This window comes from Convolutriloba macropyga, chromosome 14 (assembly GCF_964194025.1).
Source record: "Convolutriloba macropyga chromosome 14, txConMacr16.3, whole genome shotgun sequence".
Taxonomy (NCBI): Eukaryota; Metazoa; Xenacoelomorpha; order Acoela; family Convolutidae; genus Convolutriloba; species Convolutriloba macropyga.
In genome coordinates, this window is record NC_134481.1 from 40,092,358 (window position 1) to 40,119,671 (window position 27,314).

The 27,314-nt window shown below is 34.6% G+C and overlaps 1 protein-coding gene across 1 annotated transcript; it reads left to right on the top strand.

The window, feature by feature from the left end:
• The first annotated feature begins 3,063 nt into the window (after positions 1–3,063).
• LOC142352929 (uncharacterized) lies at positions 3,064–3,573 on the top strand. Its single transcript, XM_075405086.1, has one exon. The coding sequence runs from the start codon at positions 3,064–3,066 to the stop codon at positions 3,571–3,573; it is 510 nt and encodes a 169-aa protein (XP_075261201.1).
• The last annotated feature ends 23,741 nt before the right edge of the window (positions 3,574–27,314 follow it).

A 27,314-nucleotide genomic window follows, 5' to 3' on the forward strand; every position in this document is an offset into this window, starting at 1 on the left:
GAAGCAAGGCTTATGTTACGGATGTCTGGGAAAAAGACATGCAATCAAAGATTGTAAAGTCAACGCTTGTGGTATAAATGGATGTACCAAAAATCACAACCGATTGCTACATTCAGAAAACCAAATGCACAAGGGCAATCATTCAGGCAACGTAAGCGCAGCAACAATCAGTCAAAATAACGAAGTTACGAGCTTTCTTCAGATAGTTCCTGTTTCGATGCAGAATGGTAGCAACAAGTTAATCCATATGCTTTCCTCGATAGTGGATCAATGGTATCATTCATTGACAAAAGCATTAACGAGAATTTGCGAGTCAAATGTACCGATGTTACGCTTAATATAGCTGGCATACACGGAACGAAATATTTGAAGACAGAAACAGTGTCCATCAAAACAAAGGGACCACATTCAAAGGTGCACTTGATCGAAGCGTTTGTACACCCGTCAATTTCACTGGGAACAACCAGCTACGACTACATTAAGCTGAAGCAAAGCTTCAACAACTTGAACGTTCTCCCTAACAAAACGTTCAACTTGATGGAAGTTGTCATGACTCTGGGTCAAGATGCTTTCGAGCTACAGAGACCATTGGACTACAAGATAGGAACACGATGTGAACCTTTCGCCGTTCTAACAAAATTAGAATGGGTAGTCAGTGGGCCCAGCACGGGAAAGAGAAGACAAAATGTTTGTCATTTTGCTTTCACAGAAGATGTGAAAGTGGCTGAGAATATCCAAAAATTGTGGGTCATAGAAACCTATGCTTCCAAAATTAACGACCTCAGTAATTCAAAGAAGAAATAACAGTCACAAAAGATGCTAGAGAGTACGACGGTCTCTACAGGCGAGCGGTATGAAATGGGAATGCTTTGGAGTGATCCAGAGCCAAGCCTGCAGAACAGCTCAGCCTTGGGTCAGCTTCACTCACTGGAGCGAAGATTCCAAACGAACTCGAACCTTAAAAGTTTGTATCAACAGTCAATAGATACAAACGTAGAGAAGGAATCCGTAAAGATAATAGATGCATCCAAAGTGAAAAGCACCTTTAGGAAAGAATGATGTTTGCCACTACATCTAGTGCTCAACCTGAACAAGCCTGGCAAAGTAGGACGTGTTAGCGACGCCGCATCAAAGTACAAAGACGTGTGCCATAAACGAAGAGCTACTAGCAGGAAAGGATTTACTGCATGGTTTGATTGGAACGACTTTCAGATTTCTTGAAAGACCAGTAGGCCTGACCGCAGATATCGAATCGATGTTCCTTAAAGTGCAAATTCTCGAGCAGAAGAGAAGTTGCTTGAGATTTCTATGGCGTCCAAGAGCTAACAAACACGTTCAAATGAAGAAATATCAGTGTCAAGTTTTTGGAGCTAAGAATTCTCCAGCTTGTGCAAACAATGCTCTCAAACGAGTGGGACTCGATAGAGAAGAAATGTATCCAATTGCAGCAAAAGCATTACCTAACAACTTTTACATGCACGATTTCATCAAATCATTAGAAACCCCTCAATAGGTAATCGAAGTTTTCATTCAGTTGCGACATCTTCTTTCGCAGAATGGATTTGAACTGAAAAAGTGGATAAGCAATTGCGACGAGGTTTCCGAAGCGATCCCAGTCGACTTGGAATCAATCAGCAACACAAAGCAAGTCGAAGTGGAACCCAATACAAAGAGATCTTCAGTGCTTGTAGTTTAATGGACTGTTAGTGATGATAGCCTTCAAGTTTGCCGAGGTGCGAACAAGGAAATTGAAGCCCCTATAACCCAGAGGATGATTCTGTCACTGGTATCTTCAGTAGTCGACCCGTTCGGATTGTTTGCTCCGTTCAGTGTTTACATGAGATGACTTCTGAAACGCATCTGGACTAAGTGTAGGCAACATTGGGACAATGAAGTGGAGCCTGGTGAAGAAACAGAATTCCTCAAGTGGAAGGAGCAACTTCTAATTGTAGCTGAAACAAGCATCGATAGAAGATACTTCATTAGAGCAAGGGAAAAAACGGAACTTAATGTGTTTGCTGACGCATCTGAAGACGCGATGTGTGCAGTGGTCTATCTACGTTCTCAACCAAAAGAATTCTAAGCTGACTTAGCATTTGTCGTTGGAGAATGCAGAGTTGCACCGATGAGGCATCTTTCAATTCCCCAACAGTAATTGCAAGTGGCCGGGGTTCAGGGAACAGATAGTCAAGGAACATGAAATGAAGATAAACAGTTGCAGTTATTGTTCAGACTGAACTACAGTAATGCAATGGATACACAGCTCCCATCGTAATCAAAAAGATTTTGTGGCCAACCGAGTGGCTGAGATTCTGGATACAACTGATGTTTCACAGTGGAGGGAGACATGCGAGCGGTATCAACAACCCTGCGGACGAGAGCACCAGAGCGACCAACAATGAAGAACAAGGAGTAGTGAGTGGCTCATTGGGCCAGCCTGGTTAAAACGACCACAGATTGAATGGCCAGAGCAAACCAGACTTGTCTTTGCCTCAGATGAAGAGAACATACCCTCATCAATCTTCATTGCACAGGCTGAAGAAAAGAAAGCGGTTATTCAGTGGGAACGATTCAGTAATTTTAACTGACTAGTAAACACAATGGCATACGTGCGGCGGGCATTCAGCAAATACAAACAAGCCAACCTTTTAGTCAGTGCTGAAGAAAAAGAAAAAGCAAAAGCAACCATCTTCAAATTTCTACAGCGGGAAGAGTTTGGTGAAGAGATGAAACCTCTCATAGTTGAGAAGGAAATACCAAAAAGCATCAAAATCCTATAATTCTCACCTTTGCTGGATGAAGAAGGACCTAATCGTACCAAAGGCAGAATAGGTAAAACTGATTTCGAAAGCAAAACATCCGAAATTGCTGCCTTGGAAACATCATGCAGTTGAATTGTTCTCGCAAAACGAGCACAAGTAAAACCAAGAGGAAGGCACAGAGCATGTCAGGAACCTTGTACAGCAGAAGATATGGATCCCAGGCATAAGAAACGCCTTGCGATCAATCAATTATAAGTGTGCTACCTGCAGGGAGGGCAGAGCAAAAACGATAACACCAATAATGGCACATCTACCCGAAGAGCGTTTAGATGCGTCAACCGCCCTTACAAATATTGAAGTTGACTTCTTTGGCCCTTTCACTGCGAAGATTGGGCGACAAAACGAAAAGCGATGGCGTTGTCTGTTCACATGTCTAACCGTGAGAGCGGTGCACATAGAACTGGTACCCAAAGTAGACACGGATAGCTCTCTCAATGCAATCATGCGATTTGTTGCACGAAGAGGAAAACCATGTACAATAATAAATAACAACGGGACAAACTTTGTTGGAGCTGAACGAGAGCTTTATGCAGAGTACGTTGCTGCATGGAACAAAGAAGGGATCGAGGAAAATTTAAGTCAGCAGGGAACTAGATGTAAGTTCAACCCAACCGCAGCAACCCACTTTGGAGGAGTATGGAAACCGTTAGTCAGAAGTTGCAAGAAAGCAATGTATGTAGTCTTGGGGAACAGATCACCAACAGAAGACGTTCTTTCAGCTACAGTGTGTTTGTGCAGTGAGGAACATTGAATGCGAGACCGTTGACTCCCGTTTGTTCAGATGTTAATGACCTAGGAGCACTGACCCCAAATTTATTCTTGCTTGGCCACACGAATATTTGCTTACCATACCTACCTTGCGCAGACGAATTTGTCGATCATCGACAGCTCTTCCGACAAACTCAAGCTTATGATAACCTCATTTGGGCGAGATTTTGAAAAGAGTATCTGCCAACGTTGAAAAACCGTCAAAAGTGGCGATCTACAGCGAACGAAAACCTTAAAGAAGTCGATCTCGTTTGGTTGATCGAAGACAGTGACCGACGACTAACCCACAGTTCTAATCTGTTTTCTTACTTTGTCTGATTTGTTTTTCTAAGGAGCGCAATTTTGGCACATCAGGAATTGTGATCAGGAATTTTCAGGCGTTTCGATGAGAAAAATGATTTTTGTCAATATTGATAACATCAACTTCGTCAAAAGGAGTGAGGCCCTGCTAGCATACAGGTTCATTTTGTTCAGAAAATGTTGGTTATGGTGGATATTTTGTTGACCCGGAAGGCTCTGGTGGATTCACTTTGTTGCACTTAATGCGATATTCATCAATTGTCAGATACAACAGCTCATGGCTCTGCTTGAAACGAAAACAAAACGTTTCATAATTCATCATTTTTTTACAAAAGAGGGTGCGGTCAATTTTCCCATTTAGTTGAAAGAGGAACCTGCTTATCAGAGCAATGCATGCATTTGAGTGCTGGTTTTAAAAAACTTAAATCGATTATTTTTGTTTTTGAAGTGATCATTTCTGTGAAACCGATCAAGACGATTCCCAGATTTTCAAATATTCTCTACTCAAAATGCCCCAGTAAATAAATCTAGCAAAACTTTGATGCACCAAAAGCAATGACGTATAAACATACATGTAATTTTTTTCCGAAATAATTTAGCGTTTTTCAAAGCAAATCTTTAACAGTCTACATGTCTTTTTGCCATATAATGCCTCATATCAGCCTCCAACAATGGACTTTTTGGGTGAGATGTTCTGCTCGAATGATTTCGTTTCACTTTGTATCGTCTGCATGAGCAAAATGGGTTTGTATGGGTTTCAACAATAATGCCCACGTCGAGGTGTGCGTTAATGATCAGACAATTAAAAACGCACTGTTAAAGCGCGTTTTTGATTACATGGACGAGCGTCATAATAAAGTCTGCCTACATGAACTAGCTTCCTAGTCAAAGTCTGCCTAAAATCTGATCATTAACGAGCTAAAGTCTGATCATTAACGAGCTAAAGTCTGATCATTAACGAGCTAAATTCTGATCATTAACGAGCTAAATTCTGATCATTAACGAGCTAAGGTCTGATCATTAACGAGCTAAATTCTGATCATTAACGAGCTAAATTCTGATCATTAACGAGTTAAATTCTGATCATTAACGAGCAAAAGTATGTATAAAATAGCAAGAACATTGTCGGAAAATTATCTCAAGTCTGTTTAAAAAAACTGACTTTGTTGAGATTTTTCCGGTATGTTCTGGGTGTGTTTCCCTCCTCCTTTCTCATCCGGGCTGGGGACCGGCTACGGCGGAGTTACAAACAAACAACTATAGGAGATTTTGAGCAGAGCATTCGGTAAAAAAACCGGGCTCAAACTCTATCTCCAAACAAAATAAAACAAATTAAATTAAATAACAGCAGAAATTTAAACAATATAGCAATAACATTGTCGGAAAATTATCTCAAGTCTGTTTAAAAAAACTGACTTTGTTGAGATTTTTCCAGTATGTTCTGGGTGTGTTTCCCTCCTCCTTTCTCATCCGGGCTGGGGACCGGCTACGGCGGAGTTACAAACCAACAACTATAGGAGATTTTGAGCAGAGCATTCCATTCGGTAAAAAAAACCGAGCTCAAACTCTATCTCCAGCAAAACTAAACAAAATTAAACAAAGCAGAGCAAAAATATGTATAAAAAAACGAGCAAAAATTTTTAAAACGAAGTAAAAACGAGCAAAGAGTTTTAAAACGAGGTAAAAACAAGCACAATTTCTAAAAACGAGCTAAAGTCTGTTCATGGCTGACTATGGTCTGGATGGGTCTGATCATGGCAACAATAAAAACGAGTCATAAACGAGCACGTATGAAAAACGAGCTAAAGTCTGATCATGGCAGATTATCGTCTGGATGGGTCTGATCATGACCAATTTTAGTCTGGATGGGTCTGATCATTAACGCACACCTCGACCTGGGTGGCTTTTCGAATACTCTAGACCACTTACATTTGGTGAAAACAGCATCACGGAGTTGCGATCCACTATTATGCCGAGACAGAAAGCTAACATTTTCAATTATAAATTCCAACGTTACTTGGATTCCTATCATAGCTTTTGAAATGAACGGCAAAAAATCTCATTCTGTTTTTTTATGCCACGGGGCCAATAAGAATTACCTACTCTTCTGAACAAAACAATTTATTGCTTGTGCCAATCCGATTTTCATAGAGCAGAATAAAAAAAATCTTCCAATGCTTCTAGGTTTGAAGAAAATTGCAGCTAGGCGAAGACTTTCTTTGCTTTGTCGCAATTTAGAGATTAAGAAAATTTTGAAAAAATGGCTTATAGAAAATTTACCATAAATTCACGATTAAGAGATCTCTAGATAAATTGAAGGTCTTACAAAATTTGCTAACATGACTATTTGGAAGCATCGGATCATCAAGCAATTCTACGTGAGACAAACTTATTAAAATAACAATCAAATATTACGTATTAAAGTGTCTTGTATTTTTGCTCGCAAGATTTTTTTTACTTAAATAAAGAATTCTTGCTGTAAACCGCAAGTTAAATAAAAAAACATGTTTAACAAGTGATTTTCATAACAAAAGTTAATGCAGTCGTTAAGTAAAGTAAACTTGCTCGTCCTTAATGCCGTTAATGTTTTTTTTTCTTGTTTGTTAAAATTGACCTACCTTAATTCCACAACCCGCAGCAAAAACTAACAAGGAGGCTCGTTAATGTGCGTACGCACATAATGTTCCGACCCCGCTCATCGGAACCCCTCTTGACTTAATTGGCTACCAAATGAAAGCAAAACTTTCAGAATAATGCGTATCGTTCAATAAACCACAAAAGGTATACCATACAGCCACGCTAGAGGGCCGATGGAACCTGCTGTTAATAGGACTACTAGAAAACACAAAAAGTCAAATAACAAAAATTAATTTTGACCAAACCTCAATGTCTTTATTATAAAAATCAGAACAAAATCAGCTCATATCAGATAAAACCTAAAAAAACAAAAAAGCTATATTTCTTTTTGGAATGACCTGTCCTCAATGCGACTGGGTAGCAGGTCGAGAAAAAAGAGCAAAATGGTGTGAAGTTCAAAAAATACGTTTCCATTTTTAAAAACAAATTATTTCACAGTGGTAGTATATGAAAACAATAAAATGTTCATTTATATCTTCATAGAATGCAATTGAGAACTGTCATTATACAGTATAGGTCTTACCACTACTAAAAGAAGGACAAACACAGGCAAAATAATAAAGTTCAAATAAACTTTGCACAAAAATTGAGATGAAGCAATTAAAACCAAAAAACTATCATTAAAAGCATCAAAATCTTCCAAATGCAGAACATTTCAAAGCCAATGGGACCTATCATGATGTTATAATTTAAAGAGAAAACAAAAATCCTTTAAAATGAACAAAAATATAATCTCAAAAATTTTAAGAAATCTTTTAATAAGAGTAGTAACAAAGCCAAGAAACAAACGATTGAATCTAAAACTGCTAAAAAGATTATATTATAGCTCAATGAAAACGCGTTTTTACCTGTCTTTACTGAGACTAAGCTCCGAATCGACTGAAAAACGAGTTGAAAAAAGGCGAAACTCAAAATGCCAAATAAGTTTTTGAAGCGAAATATTTTCAAAAACCGTAATAGACATAGATTTTCAAAATATTGATAAAATAGGTTGCAACACCTCAGGAAGCCAATTGCGCTGATTTTTGCTAAGACTAAGTCCCAAGACTGCAAAATAAAAACAAATACAGGCAGAAGCCCAAAATTCACAAACAATTTTAGGACATCACAGTGTTCAAGGCACTATAATTTTGGGTTGTTATCAGCAAGAAATGTAAATCATTTGAACCCAAAATTTGAACAGTATAGGAGTATCGAATTATTTTTTGAAACTAAATGGTCGAAGCCATCAGTCAAATTATATGAACAACCTAAGGAATATTCATTGAATTAACAAGAGTACTTGACATTATGTATTAGTGAGGTTGACAAAAGTAAAAGAAAAAAATTGACAAAAATAAAAGAAAAAAAGCTACTGTTGAAAAAACCTTTTTTAAAAAAAAATTTAATTTGAAAGTCATTAAAACAAATAGCTGTAAACCGAAGTCTTTGAAAATATTCAATTATACGTCCCGGGAATGCTATTGAGACTATTCATTATCAGGTTGATGTCGTACAACAACATGAAGATGCACAAAAATAGGCAAAGACAAAAAAATCCAATGACTTTTGTCAGAGAACAGTGTCTCAGCCAAAAAGCATCAAATATTCAAGAAAAATAATTATCATTTTCAGATACGCCTTTTCTCAATGCTTGCGAAGCGTTCATAATTTTCATCTCTTTCAACTGGAGGTGTCATTTTTGTGATATAAAATTCTAAATAAGCTTATAAAAAATTCAATTGTGCTCAAAATAAAAAAAAATCGAAAACTCGTATCGAAAACAAAAAACCCTCAGTTAATAATAAAACCATTAAAACCAAAAAATCATAACTCAGAAGAAATGCGTGTCTCCTGTTGTTTTTGAGAATATGCCTGAGGTTAAGAAAAATAAGATAAATTTGTTGAAAATTTCAAAAACTCACCGATATTTTCTCAAAGCAAATGTATTCACAGTCATAAGAGACATTAGCTATTAACTGAAAACAATTTCTAGGTCTATTTTTACCTCTTAAAAAACCAATGCAATTTTTTTCGATCGGGGAGAATAAGTCACTGGACTACTAAAAGCATAACAATAGAAAGCAAAACATAAGAAGTCCATAAAATTTTACAAAAACATTCAGTCAGCCAAAAAACCATGAGCTTAACTCTGAAATCATAGGGCTTCTGTCGTTGGACCTCTTTTTTCATATGTAGAATCTGCCAATAATTGAGTCCTGGTTTGATATTCTTGTCAGTATTCCACATAAAAAACTATAAGTGTGGAAATGTTTTTTGTAAAAGGCAGCGCCCCATTAAAATCTAAATTTTTATCCGTAAGGATCCCTGTTGAGATCAAGATCAGACCTGATTTTGCTGTGCAGTTAAAAATATACTCACTTGTTCAATTGGTTTAGAATTAGATCAGTTTTTAAACACCATTTTTCAGTATATCAAAAAAATAGTGAATTTTGTATAATTATCGAGTTTAAAATAGCCAAAATATTATAATTCCAGAAGACACTTAAGGCCGGCAGAAGTACCAATAGTTCTTTTTGAGCTTAAAAAAATTTGAGTGCAGTTTCAAGGTATCCACTTTCAGCAAATTTGAAGAAACTGGGCTATAAAAGCGTATTTGCTCCCACTTTTGACGAAAAAATTCAGAGTTATTAAAAAAATTAGCATCAATTCTAGTCACAAACGGGAATCGAACAATTCAACAACTCTACTCCTTCTTTACAGATAAAATAATTTACGCTACCGTTAAAAATTTTAACATATTTTACCAAAATTTAACGAAAATTTGGAAAAAGTTTGAAAAAAATTGAAAAAAAAAACGAGGTAGTTTCGTCTGCTATTCACAAAATTTAAATCCCGTTAATAATCGAAAAACAAAAAAATCTATTTAATTACATATTCTACGCTGGACGGGCTTTCTAATGATACCACTCACAACTCTCTACGATGACTATATCGAGCGGCCAAAATTGTCTGAACAAAAAAACCTATTTGAGTATATAGCTCCTCCCCCACTAAAGAGCGTGGGAACAACTATGCCTTACTTGGAGCGTACATGATAACATAGAACACCAAACCATTTAAAGCGGAACCAAAGCCATTTCATCTCAAAATCTTTTCAATTGGTTGCTATGCTAGGGAGCAAATTACACCACACATCATTTCAGAACGATCCGTTCCGGCTACAACAGTTTTTACAAAAATTTTCGGATCTATTTTGTTCAGCTCCTAGTGTTTTTTTCTGGGCCACGTATCTTTTTGTGTATTGTTATACGCCAAGTTACTATGTAAAAAGTCAATTGCGTTTTGGGGACAGACAAGACATATACTCTTTTTAAAATTTTAGTTAGAAACATTTGTTCACCTCAAAAGTGGTTTTGATAAACAAGTTGTTGTTGTCGCCCTATTCTATGTTTCTTTTTTTTTTTGCAAAACCCTATAAATTTTTTGCCTAAGATTTGTTCCTACTGCCCTCAAAAGCGAAAGCAATGCAATCACGTCTCATTTTTGGGCCTGTATCAATATTGTCTTGCAATATTAGCTTGAGATTTTTTTCTCATCTTAATTTTAGAAATTTTCAGCCCATTTCAATCGACCAGCATAATTTGACCCAAAAATTGCGAGGTAAATAGGTTTTACATTCACGCTGTAAGCATGTTTAACTTTACACTATAGCCTATAATTGATAACATAAAGCACAAATCTTTTAATGTGGAATAATTATAAGTTAATAATTATTATTTACCATAATAATTTACCATAAAGTATTTTAAAAGTTTCTTTCCGATATTTTCATTTTTTTTTGAGTTTGTGAAATAAAGCTCACATTATTCAGAACTATCCTTTTCATTTGCAACCTTTTTGATGAACCAAAACCTTTGGAATTTATTCAGCCTCACCCCTACCCCTCCCTCCCCCCCCCCCCCTCCCTCAGTGTTTTGTATGCCCCAATTACAATTTATAAGTTACTGTGTAAGAAAGGCAAAGGCGATTGCGTTTTGGGGACAGGCAAGACATATACCCAATAACCTAGAGGGGGGGGGGGGGGGTTGAACAGATCCAACTTTTGGTTAATCACAGAAGACGCTAGGGCAGTAAGCCATCGGCATCAGCAATGCCTCTGATCCAGGAAACATGCGCAGAAACTCTTTCGGATCTCATAGCTTTCTTTTTATCTTCTGGGTCGGGACCTTGAGACAGAACTCCAGCTAGACATTGGTTTTTGCCCATGTGTGTTGAGTACTCTATGAATGCTGGCCCACCACTGTCGCCAGTTGCAGAAAAGGGTTTACTATTTCCCTTCACGGGTGACTCCAGGCAGAGATCTGATTCCTGCTTATCCCGAAAGTTTCAAGTACCTGAGTTAACGCGAACATATTTGATGTTACTGCAAGCATTAAGTATTTCCATATAACCCCGGGTGAGGTTTTGTTGACAAAATAATGAAAGGATTGCGGAGAATACCAGTAAAAAACTTCCACGCAAAACTCCTGCGCCTCTGTCAGTGATGACTGGGGTGAAACCGGTAACTTTTTGCAAGATTTTGCGGTTTTCAGCAGCGAATTTTTGTATGATAAGCAATTTTTAGCGGTGAAATTTCTGTTTACCACATTCACCGGATTTGTTACAAAATTTGCAAAAAGCAATTCTTACAAAAAACTTACGTAGTTTTATCAAAAAGCTGAGTCGATAGAAAACTGTGCTAACTTGGTGGTGAAACTTTGAACGGTTTGCGATTTTTGCAGCTGATTTTTTCACAGTTCTCAACGAACTCACCGCTACTGTCACATTTGTTCGCATTTTGTTCTGAGGTGAAGACATACGGTAAATTTAGCGGCAAAGAACTCAGTTCTTACATATTTTCAGCACTAAAACCTTAGCGATTTCTCTTAGCGATTTCTAGCACTAAAACCTCGTCCCAGGAAATCAATTTTGGTAGTTTTAACGATGAGTTCTAGAATTGACTGATGAAATGTTTGTGAAAATATTAGAAGAAGAACTATTCCCAAACTTTCATATGCGTCCACTGATAAACATTATCGCAAATATCCTGGATTTGTTTTTAAGTGTTTTGAAAAAAAATCAAAATCAATAGTTAAAAACATTTCAGATTTAAGATAAAAACAGAAGTTTTTCATGAAGGAAAACAGGAGCCGAAATTATCACGTTTTTTTGGGAAAATTTCCAAATTGTTTTTGAAGAAAGTTTTGCGTTCAGCAACTAGAATCCTAAAATTGAAATAAAATAAGATTTTTTTGTCGGGATGTAATTGTATTTTAATCCAAAAAATCAACGCTATTATCTAATTTCTTGAGCAATGCGAAATAACGCCAAATCTTGATTTTCAGCATTAATTTGCTCCTTTTTTTGTCTTGAATCAACGATAACTTTTTTGACAAGCTTCCTTTTCGGCAGTATTGTCAACTTTTACTGTTTTTTTGCAATTTACAGATTAGGATTAGTGGTTTTATGAATATTGGTTAAAGACTCAACAACTTTTAATTCCTTGCAGCTTTTTGTAGAATATTGCCTCAATTTTTGATGAATATTGTCTCAGCAAATTTTTTACTATGTTTTTTTATTAAATAGTTTGCTACTGCAACCTAAAGTGTCGCAAAACATGAAGAAAAACTTTGAGCTGGCTCCTGCGAATGATATTTTTCATCACCACCTAAGATTACGTTCAGATTTGGCATTCAAATTAGACAAAAGTGTCAGTTGTTTCTAAAAACTTGCAAAGAAATGAATAAAATAACCACCCTAATAACCAACCAATCCCACAATAATTCTACCCTAACAGTGCTAAAGGTTTGGACACAATTGGACCTATTTTATGATTTATGCGACAATATTTTACAATGTTAAAACGTTTAATTCATCAATATCTTTTTTTAGATGTTGAGAGAGAGGGAGAGAATTCATCATTTTTATTGCCAGCAGAACTGGCAAAAACTTTAATGGAACAAAAACCTGTCTTATTTGAGGAAGGGTTAAAAAGAGTGAAGAGAAAACAAAAGTTTTTCCATTTTCATTAAACATCAACGTACCAAATTATTAAAGCAACAAGGCAACAACACTAAAAATGAAATTTGACAATAGAAGTATAAGGATCGAACTGATGCTGATAACGCTTTTTGAGGAAGATTCAAACACAGAAAAAACTGCAAATAATTGGTGACCAAAATATAGCAAAATTTGTTCAGAAAAATTTAGCAAACAACACAGTAACGACATTGTTTTTAAGTTTCTGCTTTTGATAGGCAATATATAATAATATTTGGATAAGTGAATCGACGCAAGGATCATTTTTAAGAGAAATTCGTTTGACAATTATGGTTAAATGCACTCAGACAATCAATTTCAGTGGGTCTTCGAGATCTTATCGAAATGAGATTTTGTTTACTGAAATTAAGACGTGTTCTGAGCTTACCTTTTTATAAGCTACTTCTGGAACTGTCTTATGGTTGTCTCGAGAATATAGGATACTCTTAAGGCTTACTTGACTAACTAAAGTTCTAGATCTCTAGTTTGTTACTCTTCTATCTGAGCTTCAGTAGACAGTGCACAGGCCGAAATGCTAAAGTCTAAAGTATATCTCAATACTAAACAAGAGCGGAGTAGAGAGAGAGAGAGAGAAATATACTTTTTTATTATATGAGGTCTGTTACTAGTACCGACTAACGGGGGTAAGTGAAAAGGGATAAAGGGAAAACAGATAAACATTTAAGGAAAGGTATTTTCCCTTTTTCAACCAATCAGGGTTGAGTATTTCAGTCTTTATTTTATTTAAATAAAAAAAGTTTTCAAATCTTTTGTTGGAAGTCAACATTGACTCCATCTTTCCGGGGTTTTGAGCTCTTTGAAAGTCTTCTGATTAATACGATAAGTTAATTTCTCATTATTCTCTCTGAAAGATTTTCTGGTCTTTTTGAATGTGTTGCTTTGTAATTCGTTCGTCAGTAGGTCGATTCCCAGACACAGGTTGCCCAAAGAGCAAGGAGAGAACATCAACAACCACAAAAGTATCTATTCCAGTACCACACCCAGTGGATGAAGATCCTTTCGAGTAGGCCGAGTGTTGATGTTGGAGGCGCTCCTGATGTCTGGCGACTTACCTGACTTACCTGATTTGTTTGTGTTAGTTGTTTAATATTTAAAATTTTTCTCTATATTAGATTATCATGTTAGGTATTGTAATTGTTCTGTTATACGTAGTATCCCTTCCAGTTGGAAAGAAAAAATTTAAATCATTTGTTTGAAATGTTATATGGAATTCGGTGCAGAAATCGAAAGTAGTTAGGTAGTTTGTCAACGAAAAGCTTGTTGACAACAACGAGAAATGTTAGTGACATTGACTGTTTGGCCATGTTAAATTTTGTTACTGAAGATGAACATGTATTAGTACTTTTGTTGTCTCCCAAAATCAAGAGTTATTCTGATGCAATTAATTCTTCTGAATTGTTTTGTCACACTTCTAAAGGTTTTGGATTTGTTAGTTGTTAAGATTAGTGTTCACTGTTTCACTGTGAAAGTTCGCGTTTTTCGTGTTTGTAAATTTAGTAAAGGTTACAGATCTCGCCTATAGTTTGTAATGGGTGTGTGAAAAAATGTCCAATTGCCTTATTCCCATTAACGGTTATTTCATCATTGGATAAATTTAGTAAGTTATCCGTCTACGCGCTTTATTTTTTAAAGGTTCGCCTGATACGACACATTGAGATTCAACCTTTCAAATAATTCCTTTGGGAATTATATCATATTAGTTGTTAATAGATGTACAGTTGTTAGTTGTTACTATAGAAGTATGCATGTAAAGGTAATTACCAGTTTATGCATGCGATAGTTCCATGTTATTTTTTACATGTGTAAAAATGATGTTCAATTTGTTATTGCCATGTTTTATAATAATCAGTCTATAAAGTAATAAACTGATTTATGGTTTTGTCAAAATTTTGTTATTTGAAATTTTCGAATTTGGAATAAACCTATGTTTTGGTTATTATAAATTGTTAATTTTTTGTTATCTAGTTTTATCAGATGAGATCAGAAAATAGATTTCATACATGTTGTTAGTCTGAATAGTAAATATTCAGTTAGTGTTACATAGTAATGTTACTTTTAAAATTGGTATAATTGACATGTCATGACTCAAATAATTGATGAACCTGTACACGTTATGTGTTGAATTTATTGTGCATGTCTGTTAAATAATACATATAACCTATATTGTGTTATTATACACTGTGTTGTGCATATTACGCTTGTCACGCTTGTTTATATCTATTCCTATTGTTCATACTACAGATTATAAGTTACTTATTGGTATTTTCTTTATTTACAAAAGTGCATATATCTAACTTTGGAAAATCTTTGCATATGTACATGTATATTTCTATCAGCTAAGAGTAGGGTAGGTAGGTTTTTAGAAAAGTAAAAAATTTGAGTTCTATCTAAAGTTTATTACACATCAAGTGTTATAACCAATTGCTATAGCTATCAATAGTTATAAGGGATATAAACTGGGGTATAATTGTAAAGAATGGTACAAATGTAGAGGATTGTACAAAGTAAAAGAATGGTTATTTGGGCAAATAGATTATAAATATACCAAATAAATGGTTCAAGCAGTTGAAGTATAGATTGTTACTGCAAAAAGGGAAAACATATATGCAGATAGAGATTCATAGTTGGATAAGAATGCTCGAATTTATTCAATTTAAAGTGTTTGAATTCGACATTGTTACTTGTTCTCAGTTGGTGTCGTTACAGTTTGTCCGTCTGTTTGGGATGATTTGTTCTGTCCCTATAATGATTGTATTCCTTAAGAAAATGATTGTCTTTTGACAGAAAGTGTGCGAGGAGATTAGTTATTTCGTCAATTGGCGCGTCAGTTACCGACACTTTAACTGTATTCCGTATCTCTTTTTCGATATCATTTACTTTTCGTTCGTTATTGAATTGTATTACATTAGTAAAGACTCGATTCGTTACGCTGCCTTCTAAGTGGTAAGTGTGATATTCTTCACACGGTTCACTGGTTCGATTGGTACAATTAGTGGTCTTTCCGGTGCTTCCTTGTGTTGAAAAGTGTAATAATTCTTAATGGGGTCAAAATTACGTAAAGTCCTGATAGTATAGTCCCATTTCAGCTTATATCTGTAGTTTAAGACATACGGTAAGGTTAATTGATCGTTAATATGGATGTAACTTTTAGTAGTGTTGATGTTTTTGTCGCGTAGGAACGTATAATATATCAAGTTGTGTATCAACTTTGTTTCGTGTACGCGATAATTGTTGTTTTGAACATCCTTCGGTGTTGGATGTAAGAAGTTAAAGCTTAATTGAAAAATTTGATGTTCGAACACGCTGTAAGCCGAAAGGTCTTGGGATGTCTTTGCGACAAGGTAGTCAAATGTACAAATTACTGGCACCTTAAACTCGTAGTCGTTATCATACATGAAGCGTTCTGTTAGACTAAAGAATTGTTTTAAGATGGGGTATTTTTGTCTGATGTAGTTTATCTCTCCCCACAATCTTAGTACTACGTTTTACAGTGTTAGTATTCTCAGATGGTAGAGGCGGGAAATATTCCGAGACGCGATCTTTTAAATTATGTAATGGTGTTAAAACAAAGTTATAGTCTCCTGAATCGAACGGCATTTCGAACCAGTTACGGTACGATAATAAAGGATTATAATTACTACTGTGGGGATTATTGAGAGTTCTCGGGTCCTTTTCTTGATACCATATTGTTTCCATAACAGTTGTTGTGGGGGTTTGTTCATTGGTAGATTGGTGGAAGAACGATTTCCTATTGTTACTTCTAGGTGTAACTGCGTACGGAAACCGGAGGTTGTTCGGTCTAATGTGATGTGGATTACTAGCAATCCAGTTTTGTTGAACACTGTTTTGTATTCTATTAGTTGCGGTTGTGTAATCATCAGGTGGGGGTGGTTGTACTGGTGGTGGATAGTTTGGTAAAGGTGGATAGACATATGTTTCATTCGGAATTTGTTACTCGGCCTATTATTCTGGTAGCTATGTGTATTAGTGCTTGTACCTTGTTCATTTGTTCTGTTACGAAATGAATTTAGATTTCGTCGGGTATCCGAATGTCGCTTTTTACCAATTTGTTCCGATGTGTGGTTCGCTATCTCCTGTGGTGTACGTTGGTTGGTCTGTGTCTGTTGTTCCGATGTTACATTTTTAACTTCTATTCCCATGGTTGTTACTCGGTCCTGTGGGTGATCAAAAAGGTCAACCGTTTGTGTACTGCAATTGGATGCGTTGTCGCGTATTGTCCCTGGGCTTGATCGTCCAGAGCCAGGGCTGCGCTCGCCTTCTTCCACATCATAGCTTAGTGGAGAGTCTGTCTTGTAAGGTGATTCGATTTCGTAGTCCATTCTGGAAGTCATTTGCTAAAATTGTTACTGTTTAGTACATATTCTGGATCATTACATATGGTACGATTGTTATATTTATTATTTTTTGATTGTTATTTGATGTCGTTATGACTATTTACCATTAGGATTTTCCAGTTACTATTTTTATCAAGAAAGTATTGTTATATCAGTATGAATGGATATCGACTGAACATCATTCAACGGTTAGTGTGTTGTTACATAACGTTACGAAACATACATGTATATTGTTATTGTTATATGAACTATGTGAAAGCTACATGTATACATAAAATGGTGAGAGATTGTTGATTATTTAAATAAAAGAGAATGTTGATCATTAAATGGAAATTATAAAGTAAAAAAAAGGGTCAGAAAAGGAGGTGTAGGAAAATTTTTTTTACTACAAAGGAATGTGTAGTACATGATAAATTGTACAATGTTAGTTGTTGGTATACTACGTGGTTGTTGTTAAACCTCGTATGTATCCGCCGAATGATTTTTAAAATATGTTACTTCATTCGTATGTGGTTGATCGTCGTTTTTTAATATGTCTAAACTATGGCTGCGGTTATGCATTTTGTTAGCCGTTATTTTTATTTGGTCGAAATCTATTGGTGGTGGAATCTGTATATCCATTAGTTTCACTGTTGGTATTAGATGTTGTTTATTTGTAGATTTATTAGATGGTTGTGGTATTTCATAAGACGTTGACTGGTTCATATTGAGTGGTTGTTCATTTGAGTGTGTCTGAAATGATGTAGGCTGTTGTTGTTGTATGTTAGGCGCACTAGGTAGGGGTGCGTTATGAGTTAGAGGTGTATTAGAGAATGATACGTTATTTCCCAAGCATTGATATGCAGGAGGTGGAGTAATAAGTTGTGGTGGCAGTGTTTGTAGTTTGTTTTCCGATATTGTTTCCAACGGTTCTACTCTTAATGGTTCTTGCATATATTTTCTTTCTGGTAATGGTGGTTTTGTTTTTTGGTGGTGAATTTGTTTTTCTTAACTGTAGTCCTTTATCCGTTCTACGAATTGTCGTGTTGTAATATTTGTAGTTTGTATCTACATAAATTTCTGCAGGTTTATCATTATCAGTATAATATGTGGTATGTGTTATGTCTGTGGAATGTCTACGAAATGTATGCTTCTTACTTGGTTTGTGATTTCCGTAATGTGTATATTTTCATCACTGTCGTGGCTATTGTCTTCTTCTTCTTGTATTTGAGCTACTAGTTGTCTCTACTTTTACAGGGTAGGGTGATACTCTATATCTTGCTGTTCCTTCAGTGTCTATTGAAATTAATTGGTCGAAGTTGCTGTGTGAACATGGGACTTTCTTTGCCCATAAGCATGTTTGTCTTGTAAGTTGCTGTACATATTGTACTCTGTTCTTATACAGTATTGGTATTTTGTCATAACATTCTCGGGATTGTGGTACATATAAAGGTGATGATTTTTTCTCGCATTTATACATTTTCATTACGTTTACTCCTTCTTGTTTTACAAAGATGGATCTATCTCCAGTGAGGATGTATCCTAAGAGTGGTGTGTTCTTTTGTACTTGTGTTAATGTTAGTTGTCGTATATTTCTAGTTTGTTCGCAAATTTGTGAGTAAAATTCGATTGCTTGTAGGCTAATTCTAGAGTATATTTTACTCATGTATAGGTCCAATTTCATGTTTAAATGTGTGTTCTCATTTACGAAACCATAATAGTATTGTTTGTTATCTTCATCTTCATATCGTGCTTGTTCTGATATTATTTGCTTAGGTTTAATTTTTATGAATTTTTCATCGTCAAATTTATCTTTCTTTTTTGTTACTTTTTGTCCTGTATGCATATCGAATCCGTATTTGTAGATTATTTAAACATCATCGTATTTTGTTTTGTGTATGGGTTGTAGTGATCCGCACTCACGTTCTACGAGTGGGTATACTTCAAATCTTGTAGCGAAATTATCTGTTTTATTGGGCTTTGCTTGTGTTATATCGGGTTGTTGGACTGTTGTTCGTTCCGCGTTTGTTTCTATCCAATATCTATCTTGGTACTTTACCATAAATGGTCAAATCTAATTAATTCAATTAATTGACAATGTGTTTGAGTTCCCAAACTATTGTTGCTTTTGTGAAAGGTGTCGGTAGACATTCTCCTTTTCGGAGGTCGCATGGCAATTTTGTTCCCATATATGATATTTCTTTAGTGTCTAAGTTTAATATGAGTGATATTTCTCGTAGTTCTAATGTCCAGTCTAGTATGTCTATTCTGTTTTGTTTCCTTGGTCCTTTCATGCAGTTTGATTGTGCATTTTTAATTGCGTTTAGTATCCACATTGGGTTTGTATAGTCATAAACTATTCGTCCGTATGGTGGTACCATAGGAGTATCAAGGTCGAAATGTATTTTGCCTTGCATATCTTGGATCTTTTTCTGAAGTGGTGGGTTAGCTATGTAATTGAATGAAATGTTATATCGTGTTGGTTTGTATCTTGTGTTTTTGAGGAGGTTTATTCAAGCGAGTTCGTTACGAACTTCATCTGCATCTAGTATTTTTGTTCTTTGTTCATCTGAGATGTAGTAACTAGGTCTGTTAGCTCTGATAAAGTCGATGTGTAGTGAACATCATTCTACGCGTTCTTTTATTGTTCCTGCAACAGCGTATGCTTTTTTTTCCGCTTGTGCTTTCGATAATAGTTGTACTTCAGTCTTTGTCTTATCTAAATCTAGGTGTTTGAATTTACATGTGCTTATTTTGTTTAATTCGTAATATTTAACATTAGTTTTCTCTTCTGCGTCACAACCGTAGTGTTCAATGAAAATGTCTTGTGGTCCTGTTACAGAGCCAATAACATTTTGTCTTGTTAGTTTTACAAAGTGTATTTTTGTTTATCGCTTTTGTCTTTTATTGTTCATGCCAAATTTCTCTAAGATACTATCGGTTAATCGTTCTCTGTAGAAGTTCCAATTTCGTGTCCATTTATCGAAGGCTATTTCCCACATTGCTTCATAGTCTGAACTGTTTTTAATGTCATCGAGTTCTTCTACTTGGGTGTTATTGAAATGCAGTGGATTAGTGTTATTTTTAATACTATTGTTAAAAATATGGTGTTGAAGGTTCGTGTTTTTCTGTTCATCAATTGTGTGGAATTTATTTATATCTTTTTCTTTTTTTGTTTTGTTTTTATTTTGAAAACGTTTGATTTGTACTTCCATTTTTCATTTATACAGTCTTTAATGCGTTGTCTAGCATTATTTTTTAGTCTTTGTTCTAATTGTATTTTGGTTTCTACTTTCATATATAGGTATATTATTCTAAATAATAATATAAAAATTATAGCTTTTAGTTGAATTGACTTGTGTATGAGAGACCAGTGTATGGATTATAGAATGTTGCAAATCCTAATGTCTGCTTTGTATATCTGTCAAATTTGTATATGAAACCGATGCAGATGAAAGGTGCTGGGAGTGTGGTTGTTCTTATTGATTGTGTTGTTGCGTGGAACGTGTGATTAAAGACAGTGTCTTATTTAATTATTGTGCTAAATTTAAATTCGAGAGATGGTGTTGCTATAACGTTAAGTGCTGCGTTGCGTTGTCGATGTGTAAGATTTAAAGTGTTTGTTAGTCTACTTCTTGACCAATTAGTAAGTGTATCACCGAGATCAGTGGGTCCGTATAATGGTGGAGGTGGGTTCCAAGTTTTATGATCTAGTGCGAAAAGGTATGTATGTTCATTAGTCCTACTTTTAGTAGGTGGATTTGGGTTAAGTATTGGTGTTGATCTTGTTCTACCTGGATGGCTTGATGGTAATCTTATTTCTGGTATAAAGGATGATGGGGATAAAGCTGTGTTTCTTGGTGGCTGTAGGGAGTTTGTTAGTTCAACGTGTGATACGCTTACAGAAGTATTCGATGATGACGTTTGATTTGATATTTGTGGTGTTGTGTAAATACTTGCGGATTGTGGTGATGTTGTTGACCAAAGGGAACTACTAGGTGAGTGGAATGGTTGTGCTCGAAAATGTTCTTGAACAAAGTTGAAATCTTGTTTTTGTTGGAATGTTGGTGGTAGAAAGGGGTTTGCTCTTAACTCAGATGGTGTGGGTGTTTGAATTGTACTTTTCCCTGAGTGATCACTTGGTGAGCTTAATCTAAAGTTGTGTAATGTGGGTATTCCTGTTCTACTTGGTGGTTCCGAATTGCCTACTTCGATAGGTCTAATTATGTTAGATTCTATATCGGTTGAACCATATGAAACGAGTGTTGAATCTTGTGTTGGGAAAGATAGCGAGGATCGACGTCTTGCTCTTAAGAGCTTTCTTTTTCCGGACGGTCTCGCCGTACTGTATATGGATTTTCGTTTCCGGGATTATCATCAATTTCTGGTGAATTTGGTATATTTGTTAAATCTGTAACTTCGTTATTATGTGGTCTTTCTTGATGATTATTGTTACTTTGGTTATTGTTAGACGACGCAATTTTTGCAGGTTAAGCTTTAAGCTCCTGAGCCAGGTCCGTGTGGTAGAACTTGGATGAATGGTGGTGAGAGTATTTATTAGTTGGTGTTAGTTCTTGTTCTGGTGGTTGTGTTTGAGCTCCTTAATTGGATATCCATATTTCGATATTTTCAAGTCTGAGATGTAACTGATAAATTATAATGTTACCGTATAATGGAGAATTTTCAGGAAATCCTATTTGTAGATAAAATTTTTGGGAGTGTAGTGTGTAATATAATGATTCTTCTATATCTGGTATGGGATCAATTTTTATGGATTTATAAAATATTCTATTAACATTAAACACATGCGTAGGAAAAAATAAATTATCAGTGCAATTTTAATAAATTTAAATATTTCTAGTTCTATTATATCTATATTAGATTTGCATATAAGAAATATATCGGAATGTACTTCATGCATTGGTTTTATTATTGTACTGGTAGACTAAGCGTAGATGACTCTACGGTTTCTAATAACTTCATATATTGTTACTATGGCTAGATACGTTGAAATAACTACAATACACGGTATGAGAAAGATAAATGTGTTAAGAAAAATATTATTTTAGACAATATTAAATACGTTGCTATAAGGGCGTTAGGAAAATCAATTGTTAAAACTGTTTTTGTTGTTTTTTGTTTAATTTTTGTTATTTTCTGTTTTACTTAATTTAGAAGTATTTGTTTGTATATGAATGTTAGATATTATGTTTTAAAACTTATCCGGTGGAAATGAGATATAAGGCTTCACTGACGAGTGACAGTTGTTTACTAGTGTAACTGACACTTAACGGTGTCGCACTATCAAAGTACTATACTTCCAAAATTGTTTGTATTTTTTATTTTATTGATACACAACGATAACGATGATAGGTATCATACCTCGCTTAGTTTTTCGACTTGTCGTCTGACAATTTTACAGCGTCTTTTCTGCAAACTATTAGAAAAACTGCGTGTAATTTGTTTATATTTATACACTTGTCTGTATTAATTTGTTGTTTTAGTTTTTCGAATTCTGTAATTGTTTCGGTACACGGTGCTGTGTTCTTTAGTATTTCAAAATGTTTTTCTCCCCAGAAAAATTTTACTTCTTCTCCAGTTTCTGTTTCTCCTTCTATTATAAGAAGATAGTTTATAGATGAGATTTTACAGTTTGTTAATTTAATACTGTCGGTGTCGAAATGTATATGACAGCCAGGTGGATATTCAAGTTCAATATAATCTTCTGTTTGAACTATTATCTTTATGAAAAGTTGATTTCTTTTCAATGACTTCATAAACTCTGAGACTGATAGCATAGGTGGTTGTTCATTACAATGGTTACTGTAATGGTGAACTAGTTTTTCCGAAAGGAAATTAATTGAATCGTTTGTGAATCGTTTTTGACTGAAACTTTGTTGGTAAAACAGTTTTAATTTCTCAATGAGTATTCCGATGTTTCTCAAACTGATTTGTCTTGATCGAGAGAGTATGAAATTTTTGAATTTCAGAATTATTTTTTGGCTTTAGAAATGAAATGAGATTATGATATGTTTGAGACTATGAATTCAGAAATAGGAGGAAGTTTTTAGGAGTTAGAAATTTTTTCTCACTGAATATTTCAATTGTTGTTTTTGTATATCAGCTTAGCTGAATTTTTCAGATTTTTAAAATGTTGCTGAGGTTGTGATTTGTACGAGACAAAATCGCAGTTGTGATTTTTAGCTCAACTGTTTGTTGCCTCTATAATATTCTTGGCATTTGCATATCTTCCGTTTTCTTTCTTAGTTCTTGAGGTTGCCAATTTTACTAATTTACTGGGTCTAATTAGACTTTTGGATTCTTAGTTTTCGAATTATAAGAATCTTTCTGAAGTTTCTTCAGCTTTGTTGTTATGATTGTTTTTCCCTTGTAATTGGTATGTTGGTCTGTAATTGGTATGTTTGATGGTAGTGTGACGTTCTTTTGTCATGGTATGTTAGAGATAGTAATTATGTACTTGATTGTGTTTGTGGTCTTTATTAGCATTTTACTTTCAAGTAGTTTATCGAATCAATGGTGGGTTTGATTTAGATGCTCGAAGTGGATGGTGACGTCTTTATCATTATCAAAACCTTTGGTGTATGTCGTTAATGAGTTACCAAGTTGGTATTTGGTGCAAATAGTCCAAATGTCAGATAGATGGTTGGTTTGCAAACTGCAACTGTGAATTAGTTCTTCGGTATCGACGTCATGTCGAACGTGTTGTGTGTATGATTGAAGTGTTGTGCAGATGAAGTGTTTACTTCAACTGCAAAATGATCTATGTAGATCTATCAAGGTAATCACCATTTCGTTCATGGCGTTGAATATGTTAATTGTTTTGACATTTTCTGTTTGTTAATAATTGCGTCGGCAAGGGAACAGTAAGTTCCTGTAATTTGTTTGTAAACTCCTTTATCTGCAAATGAAAGTATTAATTTGTTCCTTTCTTTCTTTATTCTGTGTTAATGAGGTCCTTGTTACCTTTGATAAGTTTTGTATTTTTTCGAATGAGGATACTAATGAGGTCTTTTCCTGCTAATAATAGCTTGTTGTTAACGTCCGTTTTATTCGTATGACGTAGGTGGATAGTGACGTATTATTCAAGTAAAATGTCACTGTGAAATGTCTATTTAGCCGAAATATCTAGTTAGCCGAAGGGCGTTTGACTGATGTTACGCGTTAGAGGTTGTTTGGTCGTTGTTATGAGCCAGAGGTCGTATGACCGATGAGTAATCAATGTGAACTAAATTTCATATGTTTTAGGTATTGAGCCGTCTAATTGCCGTTGTTCACTTATTGGAAATACCCTGATCAGAGTACGCTGGGTGTTTTACTGGGTTGTTACACGTTACTGGATTGTAACACGTATTGGATTGTTACGCGTCTTGTTACTCGTTCTGTGTAGTTTATCTGATCATGAAATAGGAAGTTACCTAAATTGAGGAATTTATTGAAAGGAGGAAGTTACTATATTTGTAACCGTTCATATTTATATGCACTCTGTTATTATTAACTTCCGTTTTGTAACTATTGTGTGTGTTCCGTATTAACTTTTGTCCTTATAATTTTTTTATCTGTTTGTCATTTGTTACGTTGTTATTACTTGTCCTTTTATTACCTGTTGTCATTACTTGTCCTTTTTGGTGTTAGTATTATAAATGTTTGAGTATTATAAATGTTTTATTCTAATTGTTTTATATGGTTTTTACTTTCAATATATATTGGCATCTTTAAAATGTCTATTCCATTCCGTGAGTCCTCTATCGTGTTATAGCGGACATTGTTATTTGATTCTGTTTGTGGTTTGATTATTTTGATATTTGATTTATTTGTTTATTGTTTAATCGTCAACAAACTCGAAACGTCTATTCCAGTTCCAAGCCTGCGAACATCAAAATATAAAAACCGTTTGTGTTTTGTTTCATTGTTTTTTGTTATTTGTTTACATGAAAACATCCTGTCCATTCATTGGTGATTGGTTCAAGGGCTACTATCAATTTCTATTTGTATTAGCTTATCCTGTTTGAATATTAAATTTGTCATTTGAATTTTTATCATTTGAGTCTTTGTTATTTGTTTCATTTGTTTTATCAGTGGTAATGAGTGGTGATTACTATGTGTGACAATTACAGATGGTTACAGAAGATTGTTACTGAAGATGGTTACAGATGATTGTTACAGAAGATGGTTGAAGATTTACAGATGAAGGTGTCGTTGGGTGTTGTTGTTTGCACAAGCTATTGTCGGACAGTGTTATTACATGTAAAACAGTGATTACATGTTGAAACAGTAAAATCCCTTTTTATTTATGTCGTTTTTATAACTTCCCCCACTAGAAGGTGTTAAAACGTAAGGTGGTAGGTTTGAAATGTTATTTGTTTTCAAATGGTTTTTATTGAACACTAATTAGTAATATTGTTTAGTGACATTTTGTTTATCAATATTTTGTTTTATGAACTTGGTATTTAGTTATATGGGTTAAAAGTTAGGTGATTGTTAACACTTTTTAGTTTTATGTGCTTTTTTTTATTTATATTCTAATATTGATGTTTTCATTTGTTAATATAGATGTGCCTTTTTATTCTGCGTTTTTATGGTTCTGGTGGTATGCACACAAGGTTCGAGTTAGGGTGTGCTATTTGTTAGCAGTAGAAATACGTAATATTTCCAAAGCAGTAGAATACTGAATGTTTTCAAAGTAGTAGAAATACTGAACATGAATTGAACATTATCAAAGTAAAAGGATACGTAATAGAATATTCAATTAGATACGTAATAGAATAGAGGATGTTTTAAGATAGTATAATATTGAATAGAGTTCTTGCACTGTAATCAACCGTGATCTAGTTTTAGATTTATAGTAGTATTTGGTTTGGTCGATCATAGTAGTAGATCATAACAGTAAATAGTCGTAGATGTTTGAATGAGATGTAGCAATAAAGTTCATAGTAGAATTCTGTTAACATACAGGATTTAGAGATAGTAGACTAGTATTATTTTATTATTATTATTATTATTATTATTATTCTTATTATTATTATTATTATTATTATTATTATCATTATTATTATTATTATTATTATTATTATTAATATTATTAATATTATTAATATTATTATTATTATTATTATTATTATTATTATTATTATTATTATTATTATTTTTATTACTATTATTATTATTTTGGTGGTTGCTTTTATTATTATTTTAAGAGTGTTATCTTCCTCTTGCGAAGATTGTATTGATGTGTATGTTCTTTATCGGATTGTTTTATGCTTGGTTTAGTTTCAGTTGTTCCATTTGGTTGTTTCAATGTTGGAATCTCATTTGTGAGTAAGTAATTTTGTAATTCTAAATTGTTTTTCATTTGGAAAATATGGTACAATGTGATTTCTTTGGATTGTAATCTGTTCTTTATTGTTGTCTTTTAATATGTATGTTGTTTCAGTAGGTTTTTCTATAATTAGATATGGTCTTGTTTTCAGGGGTAACAGTTTTTTGGCTACTCCTTCAACTTCAGACTTCAAACTTCTTCTCAAGTGGTTTTGCCGTTCTGAATCTGAGATTCATTTCATCTGTTAGTTTTTTTCTGTTCTGTAGAATTTTTGTTATTGTTTGATATGTATCGTTATAATGTTTTTCCTTATCAAGGAACCATTTGGCAAATGTTCCCTTTTTGTAATTTTGTAATTTTTGGATGGCTAAATTGTTTTTCCAGATGAGTGTGTGCTGGTTGTGTGTTACTTGCACTTTTCCCTGTTAGATTACAATTTCCCATTTCATCTGTTGTTGATCCGAGTTTTTTTTCGTAGGTTTTCTCGGTTTTTGGTTGAAAACGACTTCATATGGCGACATGCCAAGTCATGTTTGATATAGTTTATTGTATGCATATGGAAAGAATTTTGCTTTCCGTGACTAATTATGATACGTTTCGTCTAGTAGTGTTCTAACGAATTGTCCAACTATTCTGTTTGTTCCTTCTACTAGACCGTTCGTCCAGGGTGTGTATGTTGTACTTGTTTTAAATTTGATTTCAAAGTAGTTACATAAATGTGTTAACTCAGTGTTAACGTTTTCCGATCCGTTATCTGAGCTAATTTCTTCGGGTAGTCCGAATTTCATGAACCAATGTTCAAATAGTGCTGTAAATGCATAATGTGCATTATTTTTTGGTGCACACATTATCCTGACGTAATGTGAGAATGCGTCAACTATGACAAAGATGTAGTTGTTTCCTTCAGAGGTTGGGTGGATAGTCTCTTTTGTGTCAATCATTATCTCTTCGTTGAAATATGTTTTTGTTGGTGCAAGCTGTTCTTGTTTACTTTTTGTTATTGTATTAGCAAATACTTTGTTTGTTTGGCATTGTATGCAATCGGCGATGAATATTTTTGTCCAAGTTGTAAGA